This window comes from Komagataella phaffii, chromosome 3, assembly GCF_000027005.1.
Source record: "Komagataella phaffii GS115 chromosome 3, complete sequence".
In the NCBI taxonomy this organism is placed as follows: Eukaryota; Fungi; Ascomycota; class Pichiomycetes; order Pichiales; family Pichiaceae; genus Komagataella; species Komagataella phaffii.
In genome coordinates, this window is record NC_012965.1 from 796,193 (window position 1) to 813,410 (window position 17,218).

The following is a 17,218-nucleotide window of genomic DNA, read 5'->3' on the forward strand; positions in this document are numbered from 1 at the left end:
CTGAACTACTGGGATACTCTGGGTCTTCATTGCGATTGCTTCTAAGCTGCAGTAGGAACTTCCTAGGTTCAATTGTTCTCTGCTTCCTCAACAATCGATGAACACCGTCAAGACTACAGCCTCTTAGAGCTTTCTAAAAGGGTTTTGGCAATGTAATGTGACGTTACGTACTGCACCATCAGGTCGCGGTATCAACGCTGGATCGTGACAGTGCCATCATGACCAGCAGCCTTGCCTAGATCCCCCGATGGTCATTGAGGTCGTTACTTTATGCAAAACTACCAACATGCCCACACTCAAATCCCGAACAGAAGTTCAGGTTTCTAGAGGTTCACCTTCACTTCGTTTTTCATGTCCTTGAGGCTATTCTTACTCTCTACGGTGTCGGTTAACAACAACCTGTAATAATCGCTGGACCGTTTCGATGCAACTCCTCCTAAAACTACATCGATTGTAGTTCAAACCTTAACAATTAACTCTAAATGGCATGAAGACTTACCTTCCGTGAATTCAAATCGGCCTTTGACGGGAAAGTGACTGCATAGGTAACTGGAGGTTTATAAACTCTCTCTTTTCCTTTCACTTGGCCTGCTCTAATCTATTCTCAAAGATGTTAAAACTGTACGCAATAAGGCCAATTAGGCCAATCAAGCCATGCCTTGTGGCTTCCACTTTCAGGCACTATTCGGTGAAAGTCGACACGTCCAACAAAGCCGATGTGATAAAAGACTCACAAACAGATACCACCTCCAAACCAGGAGCTGAGCACGGACACACGTTGGGGCAATACATCACAAAGAAACTGATGGTTCGGCAGAGACTGCCCACAGAGAAAAGAGATGATTCCTTCTTGACTCCTCCGGCTATGCCACATCATGGCTATCGTCAAGATCTAATGGAGAAAATCCACTACGAACACAGGGAACCCACTTTGATCAGAGATAAGCTTGCGTTCGGATTGATGCGTAGTCTCAGGGTTTGCTTCGACTTCTTTTCGGGCTACAAACACCCAAAGACTAAAGAGGGGCTTGAAAAACTCACTCCTGCGACTTATCAGATGACCCCAGAGAAATGGTTGACTAGATTCATAATTCTTGAAAGTATTGCTGGGGTGCCAGGGTCAGTTGCATCGTTTCTGCGCCACCTGCAGAGCTTGCGGTTGTTGAAACGTGATAAGGCTTTCATTCAAACATTACAAGATGAAGCATACAACGAAAGAATGCATCTCTTAACGTTTTTAGAAATTGGAAAACCAGGACCGTTTATGAAAGTTCTACTGTACGCAAGTCAAGGTGTGTTTTGTAATCTGTTCTTTTTCACATACATGCTTGCACCAAATGCATGTCACCGATTCGTTGGTTACTTAGAGGAGGAAGCTGTGTATACTTACACTACCTGTCTTGAAGACATTGAGAGAGGTCTATTGCCCGACATTGAACATTTCAAAGTCCCTAAGATTGCTAAAGATTACTGGCATCTGTCGGAAGACGCCAAAATGAGAGATTTGATCAGCTACATCCGTGCAGATGAGGCAAAGCATCGTGAAGTCAACCACACCTTTGCCAACTTAAAGTTGGATGGAACTGACCGTAACCCTTTTGCATTGCAGGTTGATTCAGTTCCCGAATCGGCACAGCCGAATAACAGATTGAGCACCCACAAAGCTGTCGGATGGGAAAGAGATGAGCTCGTTTTATGAACACCTTACGATTATTTAGAGAGTATTTATTAGTTTTATTGTATGTATACGGATGTTTTATTATCTATTTATGCCCTTATATTCTGTAACTATCCAAAAGTCCTATCTTATCAAGCCAGCAATCTATGTCCGCGAACGTCAACTAAAAATAAGCTTTTTATGCTCTTCTCTCTTTTTTTCCCTTCGGTATAATTATACCTTGGATCCACAGATTCTCCTGCCAAATTTTGCATAATCCTTTACAACATGGCTATATGGGAGCACTTAGCGCCCTCCAAAACCCATATTGCCTACGCATGTATAGGTGTTTTTTCCACAATATTTTCTCTGTGCTCTCTTTTTATTAAAGAGAAGCTCTATATCGGAGAAGCTTCTGTGGCCGTTATATTCGGCCTTATCGTGGGACCACATTGCCTGAATTGGTTTGCCCCGGAAGATTGGGGAAACTTGGATCTGATTACCTTAGAGATCTCTAGAATGGTCCTAATCATACAGATCTTTGCTGTTGCGGTTGAGCTACCCACAAAGTACATGAAGAAACACTGGGTCTCGGTTTTTATTTTCCTGGTTCCAATTATGACTTTCGGTTGGCTGATAGTCGGCCTGTTTTTGTGGATAATCATTCCAGGATTCAATTTCAGTGAAGCTTTACTAGTCAGCGGCTGTGTCACAGCTACTGATCCCGTCTTAGCTTCCGCAATCGTTGGTAAAGGAAAGTTTGCGGAAAGGGTTCCGGGGCACCTGAGAAACATCTTGAGTGCAGAATCGGGATGTAACGACGGTATGGCATTCCCGTTTATATATCTTGCATTAAATTTAATCATTCATGAGGGAAATGGAGGCCTGATTGTCCAAGACTGGATCTGTGTTACTCTCTTATATGAATGTCTCTTAGGCTGTGTTTTAGGATGGGCTATAGGTCTATCCGGTCGATATGCAATCAAATTTGCAGAAAACAAGGGTCTGATTGATAGAGAATCTTTCCTTGCTTTTTACATCGTCCTTTCGTTTGTCTGTGCAGGCTTCGGTGCTATACTTGGTGTGGACGATCTGTTGACATCTTTTGCTGCTGGGACTACATTTGCTTGGGACGGCTGGTTCTCTGAAAAAACTGAAGAGAGTCAAGTTTCGACTGTTATCGACCTGCTGTTGAACCTGGCCTATTTCGTGTATTTTGGGTCTATCATTCCCTGGGAAGATTACAATAACGCTTCGATTGGCACTCCGATTTGGAGGCTGATCCTTATTGCTTTGGTGATTATATTCCTACGAAGAATCCCTGGAATGTTAATGTTAAAACCCGTCACACCAGATGTTAAAACATGGAGGGAAGCATTATTCTGCGGACATTTTGGACCCATTGGTGTAGGTGCAATTTTTGCATCCATCCTGGCAAAATCAGAACTTGAATCACATTATACTGGCAGCACAGGACCCCTGGCCGAACTTCCGGATTCTTCAACACCACATTTTCAACTGCTGGTCTCGATCTGGCCTATTGTCACATTTATCATCATCACATCGATTGTAGTTCATGGCTCCTCTGTGGCAGTGCTCACCCTGGGAAAGCATTTACATACGATGCAGTTTACAATGACTTTCACTCATACTGAAGGCAACAAAAACTCGTCCAACTGGTTGAATAGATTGCCAAAAATTGACGCTAAAGGCCGTGACATATCATTGGAGAGGATCGACACTTTAAATCCATCAATGTTAAGCTCTGCTGCAACATTAGAAAACTCAGGTTCTAATATCAATATATCGGGTATGACGGCTAAGCCTGCTGGTGGCATGAAAAGAAGAAAGAAGACAAAACGATCTAGGATAAGAAACAGGTTCCATGAAGAAACAGGGATAGGAAAAGAACAAAATGCGAGACGTGTGCCTGAAGTAGAAGACTTGGACTTGGGCACGATGCATCGTCGTAGTAAAGAGGAAACTTCTACTGAAACTCCCTCTGGTGAAAATACCCCTAAGGTTGATGATACCGACCAAGACCAAGAGGCTATTTCCAAAGTCCCTACGACTGGTTATACCGAGGGAAATCGTTTGATCGTAGAAGATGAGCATGGGGAAGTTATTGATGAGTATGAGCTAAAAGATCACACTCCTAAGAGCCAAACTGACCAAACGAGCGTGCATAGCTATGGGTCGTTCAAAAGAGCTCTTAATAAAATATCAACAGAGTTAGAACCTGAGGTTCCACAAAAACTCCAAAGGATATTATCTACATCTTCGCAGAGCATCAAGAATGCTAAGAAGGTTCTTGTTGGTTGTGGAACTAAGACTGAGGGTGGCGATAGACGAAAGCTCTATGCTTTCGTAGTAGGTGACCAGGTTGTTATTGAGAACAAGGACGGAGAAATCCTCCGTCGGTACAAGATTAATCCGCATAAAGGTGAATCCGAACTAAGTGATTCCCAATTACGAGCTGGTCTCAACAACTCGGATATCCGAGGGTTGAGAGACAACAGTAATGCTGAACAACCTGACCTTGAAAAGCAAGAGAACGACATCGTACCAGAAGAGGAAGAGGTTAATAATCCTACGCTAACAAGGAAAATGTCACAAAAGCTTGACAATACTGTTCAGTCTCTAATTGCACCGTTTCGACGCACTAAAACGGCTAGTTTTAGTGTCAGGAAAAAGCCATCGGAACTGGAACTCACTGAGTCGGTCAATACCTCCTCCAACGCCCCTCTTAATCAACAATCTAGTTCAGAAACCTTGAGCATCTCAAGTGAACCTGCAGAGAATGAAGTGAAAGAATCAAAAGTTGAAAGAGCACGACGATTAGCTGCTCTTCATACTTCTGTGAGAGACGATAAAGATGAAGAAGGACCCCCGGTTAAAGCAACCAAACCTATGAAGTAGATTAAAACTAAAACTAATGGGTATCGTTCAGAATTGCTTCTACGCTCATTCTATCAATAGAGAGCTGACTATGTACTTATTAACGAAATGAATTAATTAATGTTCAACGTGGGGAGCGTTTGGCAATTCTGCCAAGGAAGTTCTGATGGCATCTACTCCCTTGAGCAGATCTTCTTTGCTTATTACCAAAGGAGGGGCGAGTCTGATAATATGGTCATGAGTAGGTTTTGCCAGGACACCATGGTTCTTCATTAATAGACAAAGATCCCAGGCTGTTCTACCGTTGGCCTTAGAATCGTCAATCACGATTGCGGTAAGCAGGCCTTTTCCCCTGATTTCTGAGATGACACCATTCGATTCTCTCTGCAGCTTGGATAACTCATGGAACAAAAAGTCACCCAACTCGCTAGCTCTGTCTACCAAACGTTCGTCTTTGACAACGTCTAGTGCAGCGATGGCGACTCGGCAAGCCAAGGGATTACCACCATAAGTCGAACCGTGAGACCCAGGCTGGATAACAGACATAATATCTTTCGACGAAAGAACGGCTGAAACAGGCAAGACACCTCCAGAAATTGCCTTTCCTAGTAAGATCATATCTGGACGAACTCCCTTTGAGTGTTCATAGCACAGTAGCTTACCTGTTCTACCGATACCGGTCTGGATTTCGTCGCAAATCAGTAGGACGTTGTGCTTTTTACATAGTTCTTGCACTTTGGGCAAATAGTCAGCTGGAGGAACAACAATACCTGCCTCACCTTGAATAGGCTCCAATAGAATAGCAGCAATCTTGTCACCAGCATTACTGAAGGCCCTTTCAACGTCTTCAATTACCCCATATCTCAAAGGAGTGCCTTCAGCTTCACCTGGAATCTGAGGACCAACATTCTTCAAATAAGGCCCAAAGTCCTGGGTAGCCTCAGGGTCTGTCGACATGGAGATGATACCAATTGTTCTACCATGAAAGTTGTTTTGTGCGGCAAGAACAATTGCCTCATCTTGGGGAATACCCTTCTTGACGTATCCCCACCTTCTGGCTATCTTAATTGCGGTTTCCACGGCTTCCGCACCTGTGTTCATAGGAAGCACAGATTCAAACCCAAAGTACTCGGTGATATACTTAGCATAGACACCAAATACATCAGAGGAAAAAGCCCGGGAACACAAAGTCAGTTTTGAAGCCTGGTCCACAAGAGCCTCAATGATCTTGGGATGGCAATGACCCTGGTTAACAGCAGAATAAGCACTCAAGAAGTCCAGGTACTCTTTTCCTTCTGGATCCCAAACATGAGCCCCCTTAGCTTTGTGGAAAACTACTGGAAGAGGGTGGTAGTTATGGGCCGAATATTCGTTTTCATACTGCACAGCAGTTTCAGATGAGATGTTATAGTTTGGCGACATTGAATATAAAAATATCAACTAGTTCTAGTTTGAATAATTCTGTTTGAAATACCGGAATTGCTCCTGATATTTATAACCATACCAAGTGAACAAAAATCGCTGATTACTTCCATTAGGGGAAGGGTAAGCTCTAGCCAGCTCCACTGACATAAGAAGTGCATATGAGAATTTTGAAGTGCAAGGCACAGCGAGGTGGGAATTATACAAACACTCACTTCCGAATTGAGTAATAAATTGCTCTACCTGTCGTTTCAGTATTGTTAGCAGCATCATGCCATACTCACCAAAAAATCAGTCTTCTTTCTTTGATTTCTAACTCCGCAGTACTATTTAACATACACTAATACCACATGTCAGATCCATCCAGATACAAAAAACAGAACATGTACTCAGAACTTCCGAAAAGGCAAGATGAATCAACAGAGGCACTGCAAACGGTCGGAATGAGAATCCGAAAAGCTGTTGCTGATGGGTACCAAGTACCACCCCCTGAGCCAGTTACAACTCCATTTGGACCCCGTCGAACTGCGCTACCGGATCATTTACAAGAACCTCCTTCCTTGCTGTATGGAGGATCAACTGCTTCGTCGTTGAGTGAATGGCAGAATGATGTTACTCTCACTAATAAGAGAAAGTTTGAAGATTATGATGACTCTAAGGATTTTCAAGGCCCAGATTCTGACTTTTTGACCAAGAATAGGGATCTACAGGGATTCCAGCAAGTCTACGGCACTCTTCGATTTGATGAGGATTTTTAGCGTATGGTAGCATCAAATCACGGGTAATATATATGGTATATATGGAATAGGCATTACAAATCTCTGGTCAAGTAGTTGACAACGCACTAGGATATGGGTTTCGGAATTTTGTCTTCCTTCTCTAGCAATTCGTCTTACTTTCTTTTCGTTCTTCTTTTCTGCTATTCTTCCCATCCGCTTGCTTGCAATTCTCACCATAATACCTTCGCGAATCAGACCCTTCATCACAAACTCATGGCTCTGGTCCCTCGGATTTCTCTGGACGATAACCTATGGCTTCATTAGAGGAGAAACTTCGTTTCAAGAGCGAAGTGTTTCGCTTGACTAAACAAACGTCGAGTATATCGGTTGATGATCCATATTGGGGCATATTCTGGAACTGTCCCACGTGTGCAAGCGATATATTTGACCTATTAAGTGCCACAGATATTAGAAACATACGAGAAACAAATAAGTCAAACTTCATTACTTTGATTAGGGTCATTGCCCTTCAGTTAGTACACCAAAGTAACACAGTGACAAGTCTAGATGAAAACACGGCTCTTCTCAATTGCATAAGGGTTCTGACGAAGTTCCTGCCATCCCTGTATGAAGACCCCTCCCTAGAAGAAGTGGAAAAAAGTTTATTTTGGTCTCTGGACACATTGTACAACAGGGATGCAACTTCTGGATCACAGTGCTCCGATGTTGCTACAGTAGCAACTGAAATATCCTCCTCGTCCGTGCTTTCAAATCAACTTCATGATTCTTCAAGCACCTCGGCTCAGGTTGAATTTCAAAGTTCCCAAAATCATATTGAGCAGGCATCAATAAAAGCCAATGTCGGTTCTCCGGACTATAGTACTGTGCCATTAGGTGCAAAGCTTGTTTTTACCCTAGTCCAGCTCTTGTTCACCCAAAATTTTTGCATAAAATCCCAGAGTTCAGTTCGAAGCAAAGGAGCAAAACCCATTGTGGATTTCTCAATATGGGAGCCCGGTATTGGGTTCAATGGCCCATTCAAACCTCCTAATACCTTTATCGACAGCAACAGGTATGAAACGATGAAACTATTGATAACTTTATGCTCTCGGTGTTTATACATACCATCGTCAGAACTCGTTGCTCAAGGGTCTCGATTTCTAACGGTGTTGGTGACAGCTATTCCCAGGTTACAGATTTTGACACTACTCTCCTCCCTGCTTAATCTGACTGCTAGGGCTGCACGAGATCCCAAAGAGAGCGGTTTGGAAATGAATAATTCTCAGTTGAATAATTTACGGACTCTGAACGTAACGGCGGCAATTCATCTGCTTACTCTCATGTTTGTATACCCTCTGCCCAAAAATAATCTTCTGTTTCTGCAAGAGCTTCGAATCTATGACTCTACTCCAATCAACTTGGTCCGATACTACATGGGAAGGCTCCATAAAGAATCGGAATTGGCATTTTTGAAGGTCAGCCTTTTCGGTATTTTAAAAGCTCCATTGATAGAAATGTCCAAACTGGAAAACAGCACATCTCTTACAGCTATGATTAAAGCAAAGACATACACAATTCAGCCTTCTCTGTGGTGTACTGAAATCGTTATATTGGTATGGGAACTGTACCAATCTAATAAAAAGTTTAGCCAACTTATATCTGCAAAACACTCTGTGGAATTGTCGCTCATCTTGCTGTTTTATATCAACTATTACCGCAAGGATGAGCATCATCGTAACCAAGTACGAATATGTTCTTACTTTTTCCTGTACTTAACGAATGATGAGCAGATAACTTTCAATCTCTTGAAACCTTTCAACAGTGCAATTTATTCAAGCTTACCCCAATCATTCAAAACTCCAACAACCCCAATAACATATAGAGATTTCTTTATTGTCCGAATATGCACGATGTTGCTGGATGATGAACCTGGGATCCTGACCTCCATATTGATTGAGATGTTGTACAATTTGATCCCAATTACTAGAGCGGACTATCTTTCCAGCCATACTGACGAAGTGACTGTTTTCCGAAAACGGCCGTTTAACAACAGTGTTACTGTCTGTGAACAGAATGGCCAAATATCACACAGTGCTTCCGCAAATTTGATGCATGTAATAGTGAAACTATCCAGACCACAATACTTAGCCTCAAACTCATTGCACTCCGATCTTCTAGGTCTCGTTCTGAGAGCGATTGCTCATTATTTAGGAAAGAACTTTCATGGTGTCGACTCTTCAGATTTGGGCGATGTCGCCGCCATGGCCTACACGTTGACCAAGAATTACAGGATTTTCAATGAAGTAAAGAAGGTGATTGAATCGGTAGGGCATATATCTGAACTGGATACTAAAAAGACTTTGTCGGTTCATTCAACGGAGTCAAATGTGTATGACTTGGAGAGTATTGACCCGTCTGAAGATGAATCCGAAGATGAGGAAGCAAAGTACAATCTAATGAACCTGAAGATGCCTGTAGGAATGTCAACTAAGGTGAAAGGAAAGCAGCCTCTGGATGCTCCTTTGAAAAAGACCTGGACTGGCACCAAGGCTCTGAAGTCAATTTTGAACTTCACAAACTATCTGAATAAAGAGCACACTGAACTGCTACATATTACAGACTTCAATACTGTTGTTGTGTCCATTGCAAATACATCTATAAAGCAGAAATCTTGGGAAAAACTAATTCACAGGGAATTTCTGCCCTCATACCGGCCCTGGTCGTGCCTCAAGTTTGTATGGAACAACGCGTCTTTGGGATGGTACGAGAGCATTCTTTGGGGACTCATTTATAACAGCAATGAAATCATTCACAGAAACAAGGTTCTTTTAGATCTAAACAACTCAATTTCAGCAATTACCAAGGCAACCTCAGATTGGAGCTTCGGGATGTGGAAGTCTCCAAGAGCAGAGTCCACATACCCTTCAATTGAAAAGCAGGTAGAAAGAGCCTCAAGTTCGATGGTTGACACCGGAACTTGGAATGGAACATACGTCAAAACATTTAGAATCAAAGGCTCAGGTCAACACTCAAAGTTATTGAATCACAGAGGTGCAATAAATACCATGACAGACTCCTTGGTAAAGAAGATTAGCGATTTCCGAATCTCTAGCCCATCTGCCAATGGGCCAGCCTCCCAGCAGCATCAAAATCCACACCCTGAAAGCCATCACAACTTGGCTGAGACTGTCCAATTAAAAGTTACCCCGAGAAATTATATTCATAGGAAAGACTCTACTCTTTCAACTCTTTCAACTCTTTCAACTTAGTAAAAATACACTCATTACTTAACACTACTTACTCTAAATGCAGCATTTCATCTTTTGCGTTGAACTATAGTGAATCCATCATCGTCTACTATTGCCTGAGGCACTGACTCCGTTGCTTCGGTCATTTCCGAGTCTTCATCTTGCTGCGTGCCTGGCGCATGAGCATCGATATCACTATCATAGTCATCTACCTCATTCTCAGATACATCAGGATTTGAAGGGTCTTCTCCCACTGTGACTTGATATTTTACATCACTGTTAGAGCTCTGTTTGGCCTGCCACTTGGCATAGCTTTCTTTTATTTTGTCTACCTCTCCTATGGCAACGTTCCTGTAACAATCTAGAACTTGCGCTGCCAACGGTAAAGCACTGTCATCCTCTACCATGACGTCAAACTCATCCTGCATGGCGTAGAGCAGGGTTTCTTCTATCATTGCTACATCCACGACCGAATTCTGCAAAAAGAGGTCGACAACAACAGCTGAGATCCAATCTCTCTTATCCTTACTATTTGGTCCACCCCACTGATTAACTACGGCAACGGATAGAGCATCCCATTTGTGCACTAGCATGCTGACACCCAGCTCAAACAGAGCATGAGATTTTTCATTCAAGAACTTGAGTGAATCGGCTCCTTCGCTGGCTTCTACAAAGTCAGTTTCGTCAATTTGAAGTGACATGAAATCAAGATGAATCTTTCAGATTTAACTATTAGTGAGTTTCTAAGGTGCGCGCAACTTGATAGAAAAAAAAAATATTTGCAGAGCTCAAACAGCAAAAGCTTAACACCACCACCAAAAATCTGTCCTAATAATAAACCCCAAAGCCTTCTTGCCTCAAATCGCGTATTAACATAAATCGTTGCTACCATTGATCTCAGGTTTACCGCCCCACAACTTAAGCTCACCCCTCCAACTACATGAACATAATGCTGGGGAAAAAACTGGCCCAGAAAAGGTTAGCTAACGAAAACACGGCTAAGCTTGACAATGCACTCAAAGTGCTAAAGAATAAGGATGAAGAGGGGCTTGTTAAAAGAGATTACTCAATCCATATTACCAAGGATGGCCAGTCCTTAAAGACTACAGAGAGACAAGTTTCGTCCGTACCGCCACCAATTGCTACGAAACCTTCTGATAGCGAGTTATTTTTGGAGAACGGATTGCCTGACCACGAGTTTTTGAGGACTCATTTCATAGGCCAAGGAAGACTTCATGAATATCAGGCCATTCGTATCATTGAAATGGCGACTTCACAATTTATTAAAGAGCCAAACTTGCTAGAGGTACCTGCCCCAGTGACAGTGTGTGGTGACATTCATGGACAGTATTATGATCTCATGAAACTGTTTGAAGTTTCAGGACATCCTAAAGATACCAGTTTCCTATTTCTGGGGGATTATGTTGATAGAGGATGTTTTTCTATTGAATGCCTCATTTATCTGTATTCTCTAAAGTTGAATTATAGTGACACTTTTTGGATGCTAAGGGGAAATCATGAGTGCCGTCATTTGACAGAGTACTTCACCTTCAAGGCCGAATGTCTCCATAAGTACTCAGAAGACCTGTATGAGGTTTGCGTTCGATCCTTCCAAGGGCTTCCTTTAGCAGCAATCATGAATAAGCAGTTTTTTTGTGTTCACGGAGGTATATCACCCCATTTGAAATCTATTGACGATGTGAATCGTATCGATAGATTCAGGGAACCTCCTACAAAAGGATTGATGTGCGATTTGCTATGGGCAGATCCTATAGAGGAATACGATGAGGACGACGCCACCGAGGATCATTTTGTTCCAAACACATTAAGGGGCTGCTCTTATGCGTTTTCCTACGAGGCCTCTTCTGCGTTTTTGAAGAAGACAGGTCTATTATCGATTGTTCGTGCCCATGAAGCGCAAGATGCAGGATTTCGAATGTACAAAAGGACTAAGACGATGGGATTTCCTTCACTTTTAACAATGTTTTCAGCTCCCAACTACTTGGACAGTTACAACAATAAGGCTGCAGTGCTGAAGTACCAGGATAACGTTATGAATATAAGACAATTCAGCTCATCCCCACACCCATATTATCTTCCCAAGTTCATGGATGTATTTACTTGGTCTCTTCCTTTTGCTGGCGACAAGATGGTGGATATGCTAGTTTCCATTCTTAACGTTTGTTCTCAGAAAGAACTGGATGAAGAGACTCCTTTGGCCAAAGTTCCTGCTAGTGCCTTAGAAAATGTAGACAAACTAATAAAACAAAAGAAAGCAAACGCTTCAAAGACTACCCAAGAGTCTCAGATAGACCCTATGGACTTGGAAGCCAAGAAAGTGGTACTCAGAAATAAGATTCTGGCAATTGGAAGAGTATCCAGGATGTATCAAGTTCTCCGTCAAGAGTCAGAAAATGTACAAAAACTTAAGTCTCTGAGCGTGGATGGCCAGCTCCCCCCTGGTTCATTGTTAAACGGACCTGAAGGAATTCGCCAAAAGATTCACTCGTTTGATGAAGCACGTAAAATGGATCTCAAGAATGAGGCACTACCGCCTTTGCCCACGGACTTTGCATACCAGCAGAAACTAGAGGATGAACGTATAAGACGCGATATTGAACAGCAGGTTAAACAAGACCGAAAGTTTAACACATTGGCCCAAAGACTAAGTGATTTTTGAACCTCCACGAATGTACCACCACGGCTGTAGATGTTTACACAAGTGTAGAGAAGTGGTTGGAAAGATTCTTTGCAACTTTTCCTACCTTGATCATAGTTTGTTTCGAACAGAACTCAAGAGAGTCAAGTGAAACAAGGCGTTTCGTTAACTGGAAATTAAAGTTCAATTCATATATTTGGATGGTTAAGTCAACCGATAGAGTTTTCATTACAGCTAACGTACGTAGATTCGGTTCGTTATGGTTGGCGTGATCACATTGAGAAACATCTCAGGATTTCTGTAAATAGACTTTTATACTGGGAATATTTTAACCAGTCTCTTCAGGCTATGCAAAATGTGATAGCAACTAAACTGATATCGTTGGGGTGAATATCAATATTCAAGTAACGCTATTTTTCAATGTATAAGTCATTCAAGAATCTCACCAATAACGTATCGTCAACGTTATCCAATAGCGGTGCTACGTTGGAAATCAGAAAGCTTAATTTCTGCTTCAGTATCCAGCTAAAGATTTCATAGGATAAAGAATCTCTTTTGCAAAGCTCTCCCAATTTCTTAGCTATTTTCTTGCGGATGTCAACCTCAAATCGACTCTCCTCGTTACTATATTCGTCATTGCGATTGGAGGGATCTGAAGGCCGTGCTCTTGGCAAAGATGACTGTGGAGTCATGAAAACTGATGATATCTCTGGCATGATCTGGGGAAACGTCTGGGACTGTCTATGTCTTTTTCTAGGTACGACGGAATCGTCCAAATTTTCATGTTGCTGTTGGTGCGACTGGTGTGCAATTGTAGGTGATATAGTTCTGTAATCACTTAGAGGTGATGGAGAAACTGGTAGTTGAGAGATGTTCAACTGCTGCATGCTAGATGAATTGGCATAGTGAGGTAGAAACTCCACCATGCGTTGTGCATCGGGTTCAGATTGTTGATGCGCAATCTTCAGGGGAAGTGATGTGTGCTGTGTTTGAGGTTGTTGATTTGGCGACAGATGGACATATCTTCTTTCGGCTTGGGCTTCCCGAGGTGTGTTCTGAGGTTCAGACGTATAATCAGACGCCAACTTGCGCATGTTGACAGTAAAAAACCCCTTTTTCTCTGCGTTGCCCACCGCTAATGATTCTTTGAAAAAGGGTTTTAGCTGTTCAAGATATAAGCAGTTCTTGTTCCGAATTTGACAAATGACGCTACGCCCATATCTCTCCTCGGAGAGTTTCCATTTATAATCTGGATATTCTATGAAACAGGTAGTAGAGTTGTAGACAAAACTGGGATCATTGCTCAATTGACAGTAACCTTTCATGACCTTCTTCAACATATCTTTGAGACTCACCACATTCCGGTCGGTCACAGGTGTACAGTGTAGTATGCTTTTGTTCATTTCCTGACGAATAAATTGCCGAATGCTCTGTGTCACAGGAAAGTTGCAGTTATTGCCATTTTCTTTTGTTAAATGGACAAAAATCTCAGCAAACTTTAGTTTTTGCTCATCAGAAAAAATATGTCTAGAAGGCCCAGTAAATCCAGTAAACTTTGGAGATTGTATCGTCTGCAAAGGCTCGATAGACATAAATCGCTGAAAATAACAATTAATTTAGTTATTGAGGAGTACTAGCTCGGTATATATCCATACTTTAGCAGAGTTGAATTGAACAATTCAAAAGTTAGATGTTTGATGCACATTCATGTACGAACAAAGTGCGGCGGGGTCGAGGATCAAAACGGGAGGAAGGCACGCGTTTCTCCCTCCAGTAAACCCCCACCCATGGGCCCAATCCCCTTGTAGGGTTTTTTGCCAGCTTGCTGGAACAACTTCACACTTGAACTCATATGTTTATAGTGCGGTGCATTCATGAACGTCCCACTATAGAGAATTCGGTTCCTTCCAAGGCTTTCCAATCGTCTTTCCCAGAAGGCGCACTTCCCTCTGACTCGGAAGATAAGCAAGTGATATATGGGGGTGGATTTTTCCGTTTAGCATTTATCAGCAAAGATTTTGAGATTCAAGGCGTACAAAACACCGAATGTTCGGAATGTTTTGTATATGTTCTTAACACGTGTCTTGTCTTGTGGTTTGAATCTGGAAGGTTTGGACTGAGCATTCCCTACCAATTAGTTTTACTTGCAGCGTTGCAATCTGATCCAGAGGGCATATATCTGCAAATAGAACCCAGAGGAGATCTAACTGCAAGTCCAGAATCAACTCTAGGATCGAACACGGCTCTAGTGGAGCTCAAGGTTACATATGACGGAGTGCGCTCTGACGCATTATTGGATCAATTTCCCAATTCTATAAATCAGACCTATGAGGCAATCGCCCAATGCTCCTCATTTCATGAAGATCCTAGTTCAGATACTGAAGATGACAGGGAAGACAACAGTCTTCAACAAAAAGACGCCTTCACTACCGATCTCACTAACGGCGAAGCAGATGATTTAGCCCCTTTATCTCATTCGCCTACATTAGGTAAATCCGCATCCATGGCAGTTAATATTCTTGGTCAAATAGTAGGCATACGAACCCGAGATGATGATGAAAGCGATCAAGACGGTGTGCATTATATAAACAAAAAGACTCATACACATTGACTAGCATAATACGTTGTAGTAATCAAAATCAAAAGAACAATTAAAAAAAACAAATCACTTTTATATTAAACTTTCACTACATGTATAAATAGTGTGGGATTCCTTTTGAAACCCGTTGAAAGCTGTAGCTGCCGCAGAAGTATATGCACCAATTTCGTCAAAAAATATCCAATCCCCTACTTCCATTAAAGATGAGACATAGGTCATCTCACTAATACAATCTAAACCGTCACATGTGGGTCCCCAAATCGAAACGGGTATCTTCTTTTCTGATTCAGGTAGTGAGAACTGCAAATCATAAACGAAACGGCCATTAATAGTCAGAGCTTTTCCCTTGGGCAATTGATGGTCATAGAGAACACAGTTCAGATTGTTGTATAACCCATCATTGACATACAACATGGCATGGGCTGTGGGTGTTGTCGTATCCGACGATTGTGTGGTCATCCTCCGAGCAATAACATTGCAGGCCAAAGTAAATGCTGAGGCAGCAAAGTATCTACCTGGTTCAGCAATGATCTTTAATTCTGGAAATAATTTCTCCGGGAAGTATTGGTCGCAGGCTTCTCGCAAGTATCTCGACGATTCGTCAAAAGTTTGCAATACAAATCCACCACCTACATCCAGAATGTTCATCTTGAATCCTAATCTTGTCCCCTCTTCGAACAAGATGCTAGAATCCTTTGTTGCTTGCGTTATAGCGCTGAAGTCAGAAGCTCCCGATCCTACATGAAATGCCACACCCGCCACGTTCAGCTGCAATTTTTTAGCTAGTCTCAAGAGGTCAAATGATTCTGACATTGAAGCTCCAAATTTCGTTGAAAGACGACATTGGGCGGACTCATCATCGGTCGAAATTCTGAGCAGTAGGCGAGATTCCGGATGATATTTGGCAATCTTGTATAATTCGTCACTGTTATCAAATGTAGTTAGGTTGACGTTAACTTTTTTGGCATTTCTCACGGAACTAATTGACTTGCAAGGGTTGGCATAGGCAATTCTATCTGGAGACACGCCTAAGTTGAGAATAGTGTTTATTTCACCGGTAGATGCGCAGTCAAATCCTGTTCCTAGAGTAGCCAAAACCTCTAATAATTTTGGGTCGTTGTTGCACTTTACTGCATAGTAGGGTTTGATACGAGGTAACTTCTCGCACCAATTTTTGTAGAGACGGAGTACCTCCCCAAGATCGCATACGAAAAACGATTCTTCCTCCTCGGGCAAACATGTGTCCAAGTCGATTGCACTGATATGGTCGTACAATGCCTGGCCAACCATCTTGCGGGATTTTGCAAGTGCCTCGGCGGTATTTGGTTTGGAAACCCTTTTAGTAATGACATTGTTTAGGCCATCCACAGCATAGGTATGGTTATGGTCATTGCACTCGCTGTTTAAAAGAGAAGTACGAAATTTGTCATTAGCCACATCGCTGAACGAGTTAACGATGGAAGGAACAGTCATATTGTGATAGCTGTGGGTTCTGATTACAGATTGCAGACGGAATGAAATAGTGGACCAACGATTAAGCGGCCTTGAAATAACTTTTGAGAAACTCAGCTTGAATAAATGAAGTTCTAAAGACTCCCAGTCCGGGGAGGTTAACTTGAGGTGACTGGGTTAAGAAACAGGCTTCAAGTGTGAATTGTGCTAACCCCAGTGGAGGCAGTAGCACCAATCAATAGCCTGTCAGACCGTAGAACTTATGGATTGGTGAACTTGTCTAATCGTTAACTAGCGATCAACAAATAATACTGAAAAGCAATAGAGCAAATGAAAAGGCCGTAGTGAAAAACTTGAAGATTTTTCCTAGCCTCTGTAAGCTCTAATAAAAATCTTCCGGTTTACTTGCAGATAGAAAACTCCTCTCCTTCACTGGATTTCTGGATAAGGTGGACAGAGAGCGTATGAGCGAGCAGTGTAACTTTGAAGGTTGTTGAAACTCAAAAAGGGGGAAGAGACGAACTATTCGGATGGATTTTTTTTTTTTTCAATTTTCGTTTCGCT

The 17,218-nt window shown here is 42.2% G+C and overlaps 10 protein-coding genes across 10 annotated transcripts; 6 read left to right on the forward strand and 4 right to left on the reverse strand.

The window, feature by feature from the left end:
* Positions 1-610: 610 nt before the first annotated feature.
* On the forward strand, positions 611-1,699 carry PAS_chr3_0408 (Hypothetical protein; the record flags this gene model as incomplete). Its single annotated transcript, XM_002492591.1, has 1 exon — positions 611-1,699. One exon carries the CDS (start codon positions 611-613, stop codon positions 1,697-1,699), a length of 1,089 nt encoding a protein of 362 aa, XP_002492636.1.
* A 246-nt stretch (positions 1,700-1,945) lies between these two features.
* PAS_chr3_0409 (Na+/H+ antiporter involved in sodium and potassium efflux through the plasma membrane) lies at positions 1,946-4,576 on the forward strand (the record flags this gene model as incomplete). Its single annotated transcript, XM_002492592.1, has 1 exon — positions 1,946-4,576. One exon carries the CDS (start codon positions 1,946-1,948, stop codon positions 4,574-4,576), a length of 2,631 nt encoding a protein of 876 aa, XP_002492637.1.
* Positions 4,577-4,672: 96 nt separating this feature from the next.
* Positions 4,673-5,977, reverse strand: PAS_chr3_0410 (L-ornithine transaminase (OTAse); the record flags this gene model as incomplete). Its single annotated transcript, XM_002492593.1, has 1 exon — positions 4,673-5,977. One exon carries the CDS (start codon positions 5,975-5,977, stop codon positions 4,673-4,675), a length of 1,305 nt encoding a protein of 434 aa, XP_002492638.1.
* A 350-nt stretch (positions 5,978-6,327) lies between these two features.
* On the forward strand, positions 6,328-6,735 carry PAS_chr3_0411 (Hypothetical protein; the record flags this gene model as incomplete). The annotated part of the gene is made up of 1 exon (XM_002492594.1): positions 6,328-6,735. One exon carries the CDS (start codon positions 6,328-6,330, stop codon positions 6,733-6,735), a length of 408 nt encoding a protein of 135 aa, XP_002492639.1.
* Positions 6,736-7,007: 272 nt separating this feature from the next.
* PAS_chr3_0412 (Hypothetical protein) lies at positions 7,008-9,965 on the forward strand (the record flags this gene model as incomplete). The annotated part of the gene is made up of 1 exon (XM_002492595.1): positions 7,008-9,965. One exon carries the CDS (start codon positions 7,008-7,010, stop codon positions 9,963-9,965), a length of 2,958 nt encoding a protein of 985 aa, XP_002492640.1.
* A 47-nt stretch (positions 9,966-10,012) lies between these two features.
* Positions 10,013-10,645, reverse strand: PAS_chr3_0413 (Protein with a potential role in pre-rRNA processing; the record flags this gene model as incomplete). Its single annotated transcript, XM_002492596.1, has 1 exon — positions 10,013-10,645. The coding sequence occupies one exon, from the start codon at positions 10,643-10,645 to the stop codon at positions 10,013-10,015; it is 633 nt and encodes a 210-aa protein (XP_002492641.1).
* A 239-nt stretch (positions 10,646-10,884) lies between these two features.
* Positions 10,885-12,624, forward strand: PAS_chr3_0414 (Calcineurin A; the record flags this gene model as incomplete). Its single annotated transcript, XM_002492597.1, has 1 exon — positions 10,885-12,624. The coding sequence occupies one exon, from the start codon at positions 10,885-10,887 to the stop codon at positions 12,622-12,624; it is 1,740 nt and encodes a 579-aa protein (XP_002492642.1).
* A 389-nt stretch (positions 12,625-13,013) lies between these two features.
* On the reverse strand, positions 13,014-14,195 carry PAS_chr3_0415 (Hypothetical protein; the record flags this gene model as incomplete). Its single annotated transcript, XM_002492598.1, has 1 exon — positions 13,014-14,195. The coding sequence occupies one exon, from the start codon at positions 14,193-14,195 to the stop codon at positions 13,014-13,016; it is 1,182 nt and encodes a 393-aa protein (XP_002492643.1).
* A 260-nt stretch (positions 14,196-14,455) lies between these two features.
* PAS_chr3_0416 (Hypothetical protein) lies at positions 14,456-15,214 on the forward strand (the record flags this gene model as incomplete). Its single annotated transcript, XM_002492599.1, has 1 exon — positions 14,456-15,214. The coding sequence occupies one exon, from the start codon at positions 14,456-14,458 to the stop codon at positions 15,212-15,214; it is 759 nt and encodes a 252-aa protein (XP_002492644.1).
* A 60-nt stretch (positions 15,215-15,274) lies between these two features.
* On the reverse strand, positions 15,275-16,675 carry PAS_chr3_0417 (Ornithine decarboxylase; the record flags this gene model as incomplete). Its single annotated transcript, XM_002492600.1, has 1 exon — positions 15,275-16,675. The coding sequence occupies one exon, from the start codon at positions 16,673-16,675 to the stop codon at positions 15,275-15,277; it is 1,401 nt and encodes a 466-aa protein (XP_002492645.1).
* Positions 16,676-17,218: the final 543 nt, after the last annotated feature.